This window comes from Peromyscus maniculatus, chromosome 3, assembly GCF_049852395.1.
Source record: "Peromyscus maniculatus bairdii isolate BWxNUB_F1_BW_parent chromosome 3, HU_Pman_BW_mat_3.1, whole genome shotgun sequence".
Classification (NCBI taxonomy): domain Eukaryota; kingdom Metazoa; phylum Chordata; class Mammalia; order Rodentia; family Cricetidae; genus Peromyscus; species Peromyscus maniculatus.
This window is the reverse complement of record NC_134854.1, coordinates 162,791,942-162,807,307: the sequence shown is the minus strand read 5'-3', so window position 1 is coordinate 162,807,307 and position 15,366 is coordinate 162,791,942. Positions and strand designations below refer to the sequence as shown.

Here is a 15,366-nt window from a genome sequence, read left to right as displayed (position 1 = left end):
AGCCGAGGCCACTAAGTGACGCCTGCCACCCCCAGTCCCCTTTCTCACCCACTTACATACTTCCTAGACACAGTAGCATGATACAGTTCTCTTTTGCCTTTGTTCTTCTCTTACACATATTTGAATTCAATTCCCTAAGATTCATCTCAAGAACTGCTTTTAATTCAAGTCCCCCTGGATGACGCTCTCCACCCTCTGTGCTCCAGGAGTGCTATGTTTACCTCCCAGTATGGCTGTCCACTTAGAACTACAGATACTGACTTCTTACCTACCTGCTAGGGACACAGCAAGCCTTGCCTTTTATCTTCAAATAACGGATACTCTTACATTAGAAGCTTCAGGTGTTTGAGGATCCACTCACATGTCCATCAATTCACAATTGAATTATCTTTACTTAGCTTGAATAATATTGAATGCTGGGATGCCAAAGAGATGGGATGATGTTAATGCCCCCCCCCCACAGAAGTTAAAATTGTACCACACAAGAAAGCAGGAAAGTAGGAGGGCACTAGTTAGAAAAGTGCAGGGGGTCAGCAGAAGTGGAAGGCCATCTAGAAAAGGAAGTTAGGGCAAGGAATGGTCACAACGCACTGTGTATCTATGCGAAAGTTTCAAAACCTAAACTTAAAAGAAAGAAAATAATTCAAAAAACTTAAAATTCTCGATCAACTGTTCACTCTGAAGGCGATTTAAATTTAAAAAATAAGCTATCATAGTTTGTTTCAGTATTACAATGAATTTAGGGAAATTACACACACACACACACACACACACACACACACACACACACACACACACAAGCATTGTTAAAGCAATTCCTGGAAATTATACACATTTAAATTTGTGTTTCTCTCTTCATCTATGTCTTAACTACCGTTGTCTATTCTACTACCCCCAGATCCCTCTCAAGTCCCAGAACATTGGCCACAGGAAGGCGAGATCAAGATTCATGATCTCTGTGTCAGATATGAAAATAATCTGAAGCCCGTTCTGAAACACGTCAAGGCTTACATCAAACCTGGGCAGAAGGTATGGGATTCACCACTGTCTGATTGTTTGTCTGCATAAATCTCTGGTGGAGCCCCCATCACCACGTGAGCACCCCCCCCATCACCACGTGAGCACCTGATCACCATGTCAACACCCACCACAGGTGTCCAGATCCAGACTCACATTCCACATATGCTGTGGACAAAATTATCTGCATGAAAAAGGAGGAGAGAGAGGGGATCGAAGCAGGACACCAAATGCTCCCTTAGTTATTCTGCCCTTCATTAGCATCCTGTCAAAATCAGAATGGTCAACACCAGGCACACTGTTCAAAATTTCTGATTTCTGGCTCAGAGCTATCTGTACTAGACATCTCCTCCATGACCTTTGCCTCCATTCTAGATCTGCTCTGAATCGACTTCTTTTAATTCCTATTTTTAAAAGATTATGTGTGGGGACAGTGGACTCATTCTTATTAACCCATCTCTGCTCAGCAAAAACTGAGCACTGTAGCAGCAATCTTAAAAGTTTTTATTAATAAAATCAAACCTGGGGCCAGTTATTGGGGTGAAATGCTGGATGGTCAGAGAGACAGAACAAGCCACAGCTAACCTCACCTGGCCAACTTCTCAGCTGGTCTTGCTTCCTCAGACTGGAGGCCTCTGTGTCCTCATATCCAAAAGGCTCTCAGCTGAACTGTGCTGCTAGAAAGCCTGAAAGCTTAACCAGCTAAATGCTTAACCAGGCCAAATGCTTCTAGTTTCTGGTCCTCATGCCTTGTATATCTTTCTGCCTTCTACCACTACTCCCTGGGATTAAAGGTGTGAGTCATCATGCTTGGCTGTATCCTTGAACAGATGGATTTCTGCCTCTGGAATGCTAGGATTAAAAGTGTGTGCTACCACTGCCTATCCTCTATGTTTAATATTGTGGCTGCTCTGTCTCTGACCCCAGATATGTTTATTAGCATGCACAATACTTCGGGGAACACAATACCACCACAGAGCACTTACGTAAAGGTCCAACTATAAACTGATACAGAAATGAAGCCAGGAACAGGAAACAGCACAGCCACATGGAAATAAAAATCAGGATGCAATCATTAGTTTAGTGAGGACTTCATTTTATCATAATTCATGAGATCTAAGCACAAAATTGTGATGCAATTATTTGAGCAAATTTTTACTTTTTCCATGGTACCTTGATGAAGCTAAAAATACCTCGATGCCTTTCATGCCTTTGTCTGATCTCCATTGCTCCTGCTCTTCTCAGGTGGGCATCTGTGGTCGAACTGGCAGTGGGAAGTCATCCTTATCTCTGGCGTTCTTCAGAATGGTCGACATATTTGATGGTGAGTTGTTAACTAAGTTTTATACCAGCCAGGTGGCCTTTTGTGGCTCAGTGTATAAAGGTGCTTGCCACCAAGACTGACAACCTGGGTTCAGTACTCAGAGTGGAAAGAGACAACTGACTCCCACAGGTTGTCCTCTAACTTTCACTTGCACTATGATGTGTGCACCTGGGCTTGCACACACACACACACACACACACACACACACACACACACACACACACAAAAGAAAGAAATAAAATATTTAAAAAATAATGGAGCCCAATCAATTTACCTAATTCTGTGAAAATAAACAGCAAATATTTATCAGAACTTTGTATCCTGCATGCACATAGGTCGAGGCAGGTACCCCGAAGATAACAGGAGAACATAGAATTGGGAGAATAAAATGATAGTCCCAAATGAAGGCCTAGTGACAGCTGCCAGCAGGTTGTAATAAACTTACAGGATGCACGCAGCCACCACAGGAGCATCAACAGATGGAGGTGAGGTTTTGAGAGGAAAGAAACGGGAGGTTGCTTTGCTCTCCCCAGATTAAAAAATGTCTTTCTCTACTGAAGGAAAAAAAATGACACAGAAATAAGTAATCTGCACTCATAATTTAGTTGTGTGACCTTTATAGTTGTGTTCTTAATAACACAGTTTAGTGATGCTGAACATTTTGTGTGTAGACAAACCTTGCTGTAAAATGTTAAATTCATGTCCACAATATCCAGAAATATTTGTTCATGTACTATAACAGCATAAATCATTTAATCTTTGTTTTAGAAAAATAATATGTCATGTTTTTTTTTTTTTAGTTTATTGAGTGGCTATAAACAGGCCAACACATAAGCCATCCTAAATGAAAGGAGCTCCAGCAATGACCCTGACCTTTAGCCCAGGAAATGATGCCTACTACTGTCTCTATTGACTACAGTGATAATTATAGTACTTTGTATTTTTATTGCACTTGACAGCTTATATTATTTTATTTAATCTACAAAACAACTCTGTGAGATAAAAGATTAGTTTGTGAGCAATGAAACTGAACTGTAGCTGGGCATGGTGGTGCACGCCTTTAATCGCAGCCTTCAGGAGGCAGAGACAGGTTAATCTCTGTGAGTTCAAGGCCAGCCTGGTCTACACAGTGAGTTCTGGGACAGCCAGAGCTACATAATAGAAAGAAGCTGTCTTAAAATGTGTGTGTGTGTGTGTGTGTGTGTGTGTGTGTGTGTGTGTGTGTGTACAAACCATAGAAATCAGAATGAGGGAGAGTAAATTCAGTGGCATAGTAAGCATCCACCACTAGGTGGGTCAGTGGCTTGTTAATTCCATGATGGGCAATGCCTTCTGCAGAGTTGTGTCTCGGGGCAATTACATGGTCCAAAGTCAACTGACAGTTTTCATTACAAACTGTGACTATGGCTGAGCTTTTGATTAGCCTGATCTTCAGGCATCTACAAAGGTGGTTTTTAGGCACCCCTCAGAAACGGAACCAACTTGATGCCTTTTCAGTAGCATCGTCCCTGAAAGAACCCACTTAAGCTCCTCCTCCTTGCTTCTGCTTGAGGAAGCCTTGCTTACTACTAACTGAGCTGTAGCTGACATTCTGAGTCCATCTTATTTATCTCTCAAGGAACATTGTCTTTGCATGACAAGATGAGGAAATGAATCTCTTAGGTAAAGGGGACATGAAGAATGTGCAGTCCTGTAAGTCTACAGACAGTACGGGCTACCTTGGTGACATCTGCTCTCATGTCAGAACTTGCTTTCCTATTCACAATATGTTGTGCTATTTGTCCCAGCAGTGGGTGACAGGCCAAAAGCTTTGTCTTCAGGAAACTTGAATGTGTGGAGCTAGACAATGAAAAATAAGTAAACACATACAGGATGTCTGATTCCAACAAATCGTACAAAGCAAAATTAAACAGGAAGGGAAGGTAAAGGCCTTCTAGAAGAAAGGAGACCCAAAGGGGAAAAGTGATTTGGGTTTGCCTGGCCAAATATGAACAATAACAGAACATTCCTTCAGGGGAAAATATATCAGAAAGACAAATCTCCCCAGAAGTGTACATTTTTGTTAGAGACAGATGTTTTTGATACTTAAACGGGAAGCTTTATATTCTGTGTTTCAACCTAAAACTTGGAAAAAATATTTTATTCATTCATTCATTGGAGGGACTGGGCACTGAGCCCAGGCCCTCATGGCCAGGCAATGGTAGGAGAGAGTAGGGGAGAACAATTTTAATTATTAAATGAATGAAAATCTCTCTCATGAGTTTGCTATATGTCTGCAGCATTTGTTTTTCTGTAACAGGAAAGATAGTCATTGATGGGATAGACATTTCCAAACTGCCTCTGCACACACTGCGCTCTAGACTGTCCATCATTCTCCAGGACCCGATCCTGTTCAGCGGCTCTATCCGGTGAGTGCACTAGTCTGAGGACTTCATCAAGATGATCAAGTCGAGCACAGCTGCCCCACAGCTGGAGTAGGAGCTCCTGGGTGTGCTAGCCTAGACATGTGCTTTGAGCTCTCTCCTGTTTGAGTCTATAAAGTCTGCAGTGACTGGCAACATTTCAGATATCTGCCTGATTCCTGTGTGTCTGTCCTGGGTTCAGCAGATAACGTAGACTGTCTCTATCTGCCTCCCTGCCTCTCACAACTTTTATTCTCCTCTCAAATCACTTGGACAAAGCAACTCCAGAGTTCTCTGCCCTGGTTTGTTGTTTCCCATAAATCAGTAAAAAGTATAAAACAACTGGAGATATTCACTCTCCTAGTAGTTGCTTTTAATATACTGTCTGATTAAATCCTCAGAAAATGCTTTGAGGTCATATTATTATCCCTATGTTACAAATGATTATTTTGAAACTCAAAGCTGTTGTGTCTTTCTCAAGTTCATAGTCCAAGTAAGTGGTAGAATTGTCATCCAGTAGCAGACTGTCTGAGTCCAAGGTCTACCCAGACAGCTACTAGATCATTAGGGTGGGCGGGGAAGGTATGAGTGTGTATATGTGTGGCTTTATTTTTTGTTTTGTTTTATTTTGCTTTTGTTTTTCTCTCTCTTGATTCCCTCTCCTGTCTCCTAATTAGAAAGAAGTGTTTGCTATCTCCATTTAATAATTATTATTTATATTAGAGAAAAAATGTGTGGAATGTTATGTAAGATTTCTTTAATTTTTAAAGTTCTAGTGGTCCAGCCTTAGACAAAGAACTATAGGTAACTAAGGAATTCGGAGAGTGGGAAGAGCACATCAATTAGTTATCCAGTATGAAGTGCTCATCCCTGAAAACATACACATGCAGATAACATTGTAGGGACTGAGCAGGTTGTATTTATCTATTTCTCTCATGCATACATACATACATACAATTAAAGAAACATAGGCCATGAATTTGAGAGACAGAAGCAGGGCTGTATGTGAATGTTGGCAGAAGGGAAGGGAAGGGGAGAAATTCTGTAATTATATTTTCATTTTAAAAATTAAAAACATTCTTTAAAAAAGTTCTAGATGCATCAAGTTACTTAGCAGTATTGTATCAACGTGTACCTCTGATATACTCTGAATATTTCTGTTGTGTATTATATATTCCCACACAGACTTGTGTGTTTAGCATCAGTTCTATGGGATATTGACTAGACAATATTCTGGTTATACTAAGTATAATATAGATCCGGGTAATAATATTGGTCATATTGTATCATGTATGCAAATTCACCTGGTAATGTAAAAAATGTTTGTGTTAACATTGAAGGTCATTCATACAGTCATCACTAAAGTATGGATTTTGTGCTTGCTCTGAACTGAGCCCTGTTCTGGTGTTGAATATATCATCTCATGTTTATTATTAACTGATAAGCAGAGTTGTTTCCTTACAGGTTTAACTTGGACCCTGAGTGCAAGTGCACGGATGACAGGCTCTGGGAGGCTCTAGAAATTGCCCAGCTGAAGAATATGGTGAAATCTCTGCCAGGAGGTTTAGGTACAGCTACAAGTGACTCCACATGCCTCTAGCTCCATGCTCTGAAGGACTGCATAATTCTAGTGCCATTTTTTATTTAAATATTATTTACTTTTATTTATGTGTATGTACGTGTACCTGTTTGCCTGTATGTGTATCATGTGCATGCAGACCAGAAGAGGACATGAGATTGGAGATACAGGAGGTTGTGAGCCATCATGTGGGTGCTGTAAATGAAACACAGGTTCTCTGCAAGAGCAGCCAGTGCCCTTTACTGCTGAGCCATGTTTCAGACCTCATCTGTGTTTGTTTGTTTTAATAAAGTTACAGCAGTAGTGGAGATACATTGATAAAAACAAGCTCAACCCTCATCCACTGGGACAGTACAGATTAGTGGGTTGATATAACAGAAAGAGAAATGGAATTGGGGTTGGAATATTCTATTTCTTCTCAAGGCCTACTACACATCAGATAAACATGACCTTAAATAAACCACTTGATCTCCCTAGGCCACAGGTAGGTAAATTACACAGTCTCCTGGAAGAACTGGGAGAACTGGATTAAATAATTCAACAATTCCCAAGGTCTTCTGGTCTTGCAAATGTCTAGCAGTATTTCTTGACTTAGCTGTTGGGACCCAGTTCTCCATATGTTGTCAAAAATAAGATGAGCCAGCATCCTCTTCACTACCTCTCAGGAGGCCATCTCTTCAACATCATACCAGGCCAGTCATGCACATGTCATGTTTTTCCTGACTCCCCTCCCCCACCAAAGTTACTTACTATTGTTAGTGAGCCTCTTGCTTACCCTGCCTCAGATGCCACCGTCACTGAAGGTGGGGAGAACTTCAGCGTCGGGCAGAGGCAACTGTTCTGCTTGGCCAGGGCCTTCGTGAGAAAGAGCAGCATACTCATCATGGACGAGGCCACAGCCTCCATCGACATGGCCACGGTGAGTTTGCACCTCGGCTTTGAAAACCAACGTGTTGGGGAGGTGTTTGACTGGGTGTGGTCTTCTGACTGGGTTCGGAGTCCTCAATGTTATTGTTGCAGACGACACCCCAACCGACTCCTTGATCAACCAAAAGGGGTTTCTCTTACCAAGACTCACTTTTAAAAATCTACACTAGTAGTAGAGACTCATAAAAAACAAACTCAGCCCTCATCCACTGGGAGATCACAGATTAACCCGATGGTAAAACAGAAAGAGAAGCAGAATTCGGGTTGGGATATTCTATTTCTTCTTAAACCCTACTGCACACTGGCTAAATGTGACCCTGGACAAGCCACTTGGTCTCTTAATCTCTCCTTAAACCTTTCATTTGATATGAATTCAGACTGCTAACACTGTTGAGAAGAAATGAGAAATAAGCATCAGATCCCTATTTGTATACAACACACACACACATACACACACACACACACACACACACACACACACACACACACACACACACGGGGAGGAGAGCAATATGAAGTCACCATCCAGTTATACAGCATAGAAAGAGTCAATCAAGCAAACAAATGTATCTCTAACCCAAGCAATTGACCACATTTCGTTGTAGTGGAAATGTTGAAAATCAACACATTTGCAATATGTGACTGTGTAATTGACTGGGCTTGCTATGCTGAGCAGTAGATGGAGAAACAGTGAGCACCATGGAGGACAGAGAGAAGAGGGACCCCTGGCACACTGTTGGTGCAAATGAACATCAGCGCAGCTGTTTTGGAAAACATGGAAATTCCTCAAAAAACTAAAAACAAATCTACCGTGTGAACCAGCAAACCCACTGCCGGGTGTATATCAAAAGGAATCAGATTATAAAGGACAGGCATCCACATGGCCTTGCTCCCCTCAGCATTACTGACATATTAATTCATACACCTAAGTGTGTTGACAGTCAGATAAAGAGAATGTGGTGTATAGAGATCAGGGAATGCCACACAGCCTTTGCGAAGGGGTACACACAGCACTTGTGACAGCATGGTTGGAACTGTAGGGCACTGTGCTAAATGAATCAAGCCACTCACAGGAAAACAAATCTTGCATGGCCTCACTTACAAGATTCTGAAAGAAATCAATGTCATGGAAACAGCACCCATGTTGGTACAGAACTCATAGTGGGGAAGAGAGGGAAGGAAGGGAAGTAGAAATAAAGGCTGTTTAGCAGAGATCTTAGTCTGGAGGAGTGAGTGTTGCTCATCAGCACAGGATCCTTATTTTCTGATACATTTCCAGGTGTGTTCAGGGCTCAGTGGATGAGAGCAGTGTGCAGGAATAAGGCCACAGGTCATGAGAACTCTGAATTGTGGAATGTAGATCCCTTTTCAGTAGACCATGATAGCTAAAGCCATCTGTTGGCTACAACAATTTGTATTTGTTAAAATTAATAATGACTTGAGTTAAGAATGGCCTTCCCTGTGTACTCATGGGAAAGGCCAGAGTCTTTATACTCCTAACTCCATGCTGCCTTCCTGCTGCTCCCTTCAGACTGGGTGAAATTACCCCCAAATAAAGCCACTTCAAGATTGCTAAGAACCAACCATATATGAAGGTGATAATTTGGCTCCTTCCTGCCCCCTACTCCAGCTTTCTAAGACAGAGTCTCACCATGTAATCATGGCTGTCCTGAAACTCACTATCATACCCAGGCTGGCCTCAAGTTTGCAATCCTCCTGCCTCTGCCTCCTTAGAGCTAGCTAGGGTTACAAGCACAAACAGCTATGCCTAACTTCACAACTTTTTTTTTCTTTTTTGTCTATTAAGACTAATCAAAGTACATTACCAAGTTATGTGACATCACAATTACCATAGTATAAAAATAACAAAATGGCCTATGGTCGGAAGTAACGCAAATCGGCATTTATCAGCCATGTCTGAGGACATCTGCTTCAGCATAGTGGAGAGAAGGAGAGGGAGTGAGAATGCATGACTCAAACAGCAGCAAGCAACCTGAATGGCATACATGGGTAACGGGATTTTCCTCGAGGAGTGAGATGGACTCTTCACCCACAACACGTTCAAATATAATGATAATCATAGTTTGTGGTGTGAAGGAAAGTATTTTTGTCTTAAACATTCTTTATGGGTCAAAAATCCAAGTTTTGACATGGACTTCAGTTTCTCTTTGCTTGCTAAGCCAAAGGTTAGCACCAGGATAGGGTTTGATTAGCTTCAGTCATATACTGCCTGTGGTCTAATAAGCAAGTGCATCCATGCTCCTGAGCTTCATTTTCTTCTTTGAGTTCCTGGCAATAGATCTGTCAGTCAGATCAACCACTGAGCTTTCCTTTTCAGTTAGCATACAAAGCAATGGGTTTCATCATGACACTTTCACACATAAATGCCACCACTGTACTTTCTTCTTATTCTCATGCCTCCCCCACTGCCGTTACCACCCCCATACTTCCTCCTCCTAAGAAATAGTCTTCCCTTCTGCTTTCAAGTCACATGCATCGCATTGCTCCCCACCCCCATCTCTTAAGATCTTCCTCAGGGGCTGCAGAACTTCTCAGCAGTGATGAGCACACTCTGCTCTAACGGAGGACCTGAGTTAGGTTCCCAGCATCCAGATCAGCCAGCTCACAACCACCTGTAGCTCCTGTTTCAGGGAGTTTGGTGCCCTCTTCTGGCTTCTGTGGGCGCCTGCATACTCTCGACATAAATACACACAAGGCATACACACAAGGGTAAAATAAATTAATTTTTAAAGAAAGATCTCTTCCTCCTTTCTCGTGGTCCCCTTTCCACTTATGATAACTGACTTTTCTTGTATTTTGAAGACATTTCCAAAACCCAGTCTGCTATTAACTATATTTCCTTATCAACACCACGGAAGACTTGGAGTCAGTATGCTCAGAAGGAACAGGGCAGTGGAGTATTGATCTTGGGGTATAAAATATTTTGTCAAGAGAAAGTAGGCTCCTGAAAGTTAAAACATCTCTTTTCCTTTGGCAGGAAAACATTTTGCAGAAAGTAGTAATGACAGCCTTTGCGGACCGCACAGTCGTGACCATAGCTGTAAGTAACATGTGTGGGATCGCTTCCTTCCTCTGTAGCTTTGGTTATAAGGCTCTTTGAGTTTTAAGTTTGAGAATGTGAAATATACTGATGTTGAATTGTGTATTTCTCTCCTGTTTCATGTCACATATATCATTTATTTTCAATGACACCATCTGAAGTGTAAGGACACCAGCTGACCAGTGTCAGTGCTAATTTCTAGCAGCATGGTAGTTTTCAGAAAGTTCCTAAATTCCATGACCAATTTAGCTAATATTTGTATATAATTTCTCCTCATTCACCTGTTTTAAAATAGAAGACAATGAGATGCCCATGGCACGGGCAGGTAATGTCCCTGCATTTTAGGTAGCCTTGATTGGGTTGCTGATTCACTTAGCCACCATTTGCTTGCTTGCAAGGGTGTTAGTTTTTCTGTCTCTTCCTCGTTGTGTTTGGTCTGATCTTTGCTCTCATTGCAGCCCACTGAAGACTTGATGAGACCTCGTCCATTTTCCTTCTCACTGATTCTTTTCTCTCTCCACTTCTCTCTCCTCCAGCACCGAGTCTCTTCTATTGTGGATGCAGGCCTTGTTTTAGTCTTTTCTGAGGGTATTTTAGTGGAGTGTGACACTGGTCCAAACTTGCTGGAACACAAGAATGGCCTCTTTTCTACTTTGGTGATGACCAACAAGTAGCCCAGCGTGATCTGCTCCTCCTCCAAGTGTCTCATTCTCTGGTAGATGTCTTAGCTGACTTGCCTGAGCAAGGCAGAGCTGAGGCTGTGATTGAAAGGATTGCTGGGGGAAGAACTAACCATGGGGATGACCATGCAAGTCAGCTCGACCAAGTGCTTATACCGTGTGTGCTACTGACTGAGGAGCATGCTTATGTTCTCAAAGACAGCATTTAAGAAATAGGAAGCAAGCTTTCCTCTGTCCTAAGGATCAGTTGATTTGAGGCTCTTTTCTAGTCACTTTTAAAAATGCCATGTGTGTTACCGGCCCAAAGAAGGTTTTCATTTATGTGATTGCTTGGTGTAATTGCTGAGAACCTGAGCTGTTGAAGAACCCCTACTACTTGTGGGGGAAAGCCACTCTCTGAAGTGTGTCTTCCTCAAGCTGCAGGAAATGACTTCCCATAGGGCCCAGGTAGAGGAAGCCCCACTTTCTCTAATTTTCCTGATAAGCTCTTCGGTTCCTCCTTCTTGATAGGGGGGCAGCCTCACAAGTTCATTCTCACCACGGTAAATGATCTAAGAGACTAGAGAACCAGCTGACGTGAAATACCACTTCTTGAATATGGTTCAAGAGTTGTCTCACTAGAGACATGTAGGGAGAATTCCCTGTTGCTCCTTTGTGAGTGGGAGGAGAAAGGAATGTCAGACCCTTGGTAACCCAGGAGACCAAATCTCTGCTCTGCATGAAACATGGTGGTGGTGGGCAGTCCCATGAAGTCTTTATCTTGAAGATTACTTGATCACAATTTGTATCTTTAATGCAAAGTTACATTCTTTTACCTGATTTCTAACTGTATTTGTGGAATACTTTTCACTATGCACACCCAGTGTGGAGGTCATTAAACTCCCAGCATCCCCCACCTAAAGGTCACAGGGATGAGGCATCACTAGGAGACTCGGGAGAAGCCCAGGCTACACAAGTGGCTCATTGACGATAGACCAGCACCTCACTTGTCATAGGCTCCTTCCAGAGAGATCCACAGCTCTGCTAAGATTTATTTTCTTTCTCAGCCTAAAAGCTCCCCATTACCTTGGTCAACTGCCACTGAAACATAAAATAGCTTTAAAAAAATACATGTTTTTCTGGCTTCTTAGAAGGAGCCATCACATTCCAAATTAGTTCCTGGTGTTTATTTATGGAAATGATTTATTCCTCACCCTCAATTGGATAACTTCTCTGGAGCATTTTGAAATTTTCTTCAATACTAACTGACCCCACACTTTCCCAACAACAACAAAAAGTAATGTGAATTAATGGAATAAACGCAAAGTATATTTATTTCTGTTGGCTAAGATTTTTCAATGTTTTTGTTATTTTAGTAAACATTATTTTTAACTATTACAGCAATGTTTATAAAACTGTCTTCATAGACATAAAAGCCAAATTCTTTTTTAAGCACCTCTGATATGGCTATTGAAGAAATAATATTTTTCTGGAGAGAAAATGCATTAATAGTTATAAAGCAATTTGCTATGTCTATTTCTTCCAGATGCATGGGGGTACACATGGCTCTGGTCTTTTCTCAAAGATGTACATTGCCCCCCAACTTCTGGAAAATTCCTAAAAATAGCTGTAGGTGACTATGAGACCTTGAGAGTGGCTGGTAGCTCTTGAGAGTCACTGCATGGCTAAAATACATGATGCATCTCAAACAGCAAGGACAGAAAAGGGAGAAGGACGCATGAAGATTTTTCATGCTGGTTACACATCAAAATGCTAACAGAGAACAGGCTGAGGATTGTATGTATGTATGTATGTATGTATGTATGTATGTACTAGAGTTGCTTTCAACTGCTTGTTGCTGCTTTTAAAATGTGTCTCCCAGCAAATTTAAAACTGCATGAGACTGGCTTTAGATTTTTATGGTTTAGGCTGATCTCAGCAAGAATAAAGGCCACCAAGAGCTTTCCTTCTAAACCATCAAGAGAATTCCTAACAGCAGTTGACATTTATCATTTGTTTATATGTGCCAGAAAGGGTGTGCAGTTTCCACACAAATTCTCTCACATTATGCTGGAAGGCAGGGCCATCGCTGCCATCCTTGTGTAGGTACAAAGCTGCAGCACCCCTGGTTAGGGTGCTGATGGAGACTGCGCAGGCGACAGGTATGGGAACTGGAATGTAAGTCGGGCTGACATCAGAGCCTGCTCACACATCATTACAACACTCATCGTGTTTGGCCAACATCCTCTGAGGGATGGCAGGATGAAAAGACCTTGCCCTCTGAAGCTAGCAAACCTGTCTCAATGATGATTCGATGATGATTGTGCTGTTAATTATCTGGATCATCTCTATTTTTCTTGATCTGTCTGAACCCTAATGATATCCCTGATGGAGTGGAGCAGGGGGAGACCCACTGCTGAAGAACATTTTGATGATTCCCAAGTGTGTGGTACACTTAACATAGGGCATATCCTAGATAAATGGCAGTTTTTATTATTACTATTAAGTAATGCCATAGCCCTTCTTCCAAGGGGGCCACATGGGAAGTGAGCCAGTGAGTGATGGTGATCTCCACCGAATAAGAGACCACACATCAATACACCTGAATAACACATTCAAATGCTGAATGCCAGAATAGACTTCCCCAGGTGGGATTCCCCAGACCTGAATCTCTCAGGGTCCTTCTCATTGTGTGTTAATCCAGAGATTTAGTGGGCTCACACATGAGATAACTGTAAACAGGAATAAAATATAACCCAACTGGTTGACAATGGCTCCCTTCAGCATGTAACGGAGACACACTTATTAGTGTGCATAGTTGTCAGGTTTAGTCAAATAGTGACAACACCAGCTGACTAACATTAAGACAGAGCAGGCACAGCTAACTACATTGGTTGGTGTTTAGAAGTGTATTAATTAACTAATTAAGTAATTAATGCAAGAAGAGAGTATTTCTTGGCATACCCAAAGGAAAGAAGCAACCATGCATGACCGGTTTGTGAGATATTCATATTCCTTGTTTTGGCTCACGAGTTCAGATTCATAACTAATGTTGCTGGTTTTCATATTCACACAGCACCGAGTTCACACCATTCTGACTGCAGACCTGGTCATCGTGATGAAGCGAGGGAACATTTTGGAATACGACACCCCAGAAAGCCTCTTGGCCCAGGAAGATGGAGTGTTCGCCTCATTCGTTCGTGCAGACATGTGAAGGGATGCCTTGCAGTCCTACCTGGATTGAAATGCCTGCCGTCAGCACACCCGAGGGAGCTTCACCTTGGCCTTCACAGAGCAGCACCATAAACTTCAGCAGATTTTTGTATGAAAGTTGAGGTTTCTGTTTCCTGTTTTGGTGTAACAGTTTCCTGAGAGACACTTCTTGTAGGTTCACCATTGGGTTATTTTTCTAATGATCAGGCCAGGTTAGAATAGCAGGCTATGTTAAAACATGCAAGTAAATCAGTTTGAGTTAAGTCTGGTCAAGGTCTGTCAAACATGGGGGTTGAAATGAGAAATCTGCATTACCACACTCTTCCCGGGAGGGCTAACCTTGCCTTGCTGTTGGAACGCCCATGTAGGAAGAGAGTAAAAGAAATTCATTTTCTAACGAAATACTAAAGTTCATGATCTACCTTAGGAGAATATTTTTTAATGCTTTTTTTTTTTACTTTTCCCCTTTTTAATAATTTCTTTTCACCAAGAATTATGCATTTTTAGTACCTCTGTAAAGCCAACCTCTTATGAGAGAAAGATTGTGACATGAGGTTGAATATTTGAAAACATTGTACCTGTTTCCATTTTCCTCTGTCCAATAAGAGAAAGTTCAAGTTAGGTTCAGTCCTCTAGCAATAGGACAGTTAAGCTTTCTGGAGTTTAATTCTTTATCAGCGAGGTAATGACTCTGAACCCTGAAGTGCTACATTATATATAGAATATAGGTAAATGGCCTTATCCATCACACACACACACACACACACACACACACACACACACACACACACACATTCATGCCACATCTTAGCTGTATGTTAATCTTGGCAAGTGCACATTCCTCAAGGGTACCAAATATTCCCTACAATGCATTTCTGTGGGAGGGTTACATAAATAGTGAGTTTTTATTTCTACTTGGCAGATTTCACCTGTAGACATTGATGAAATACATGTGACCATTTGTCCTGTTCTAATTTTAGTGCACAAGAGTGTACCAGAAATCTGCAGGGTATAAGTGTCCTGTTTCACTTAAATACTAGTTAATAAAGTCAAACTTACTGAACATTAGCTTCCCTGTTATCCTAGCTACCACAGTTTCTGTAACTCTTGCCCATCTGATACAAGCATTGCTGAGTTTCATATAAGGGTTTTCACACATTGTAAGATCTCAAAGACACATAATT

At 41.7% G+C, this 15,366-nt stretch overlaps 1 protein-coding gene across 13 annotated transcripts in view; it reads left to right on the top strand.

Annotated features, from left to right (window-relative positions):
* The window catches only part of Abcc9 (ATP binding cassette subfamily C member 9), a 124,162-nt gene extending 109,186 nt beyond the window's left edge, over positions 1–14,976 (top strand). For 7 of the 13 annotated variants that reach the window (XM_076568230.1, XM_076568231.1, XM_076568229.1 and 4 more), the window contains 7 exons: positions 899–1,029; positions 2,263–2,341; positions 4,641–4,749; positions 6,208–6,311; positions 7,108–7,241; positions 10,248–10,310; positions 14,046–14,976. In XM_076568230.1, coding sequence (XP_076424345.1) covers positions 899–1,029; positions 2,263–2,341; positions 4,641–4,749; positions 6,208–6,311; positions 7,108–7,241; positions 10,248–10,310; positions 14,046–14,183 — 758 coding nt within the window. In that variant the 3' untranslated portion in view covers positions 14,184–14,976. Of the gene's footprint in view, positions 1–898; positions 1,030–2,262; positions 2,342–4,640; positions 4,750–6,207; positions 6,312–7,107; positions 7,242–10,247; positions 10,311–10,846; positions 11,026–14,045 lie in introns of all 13 variants that reach the window. The other 6 variants (XM_076568232.1, XM_076568228.1, XM_076568237.1 and 3 more) reach the window with 1 other exon arrangement.
* Positions 14,977–15,366: the final 390 nt, after the last annotated feature.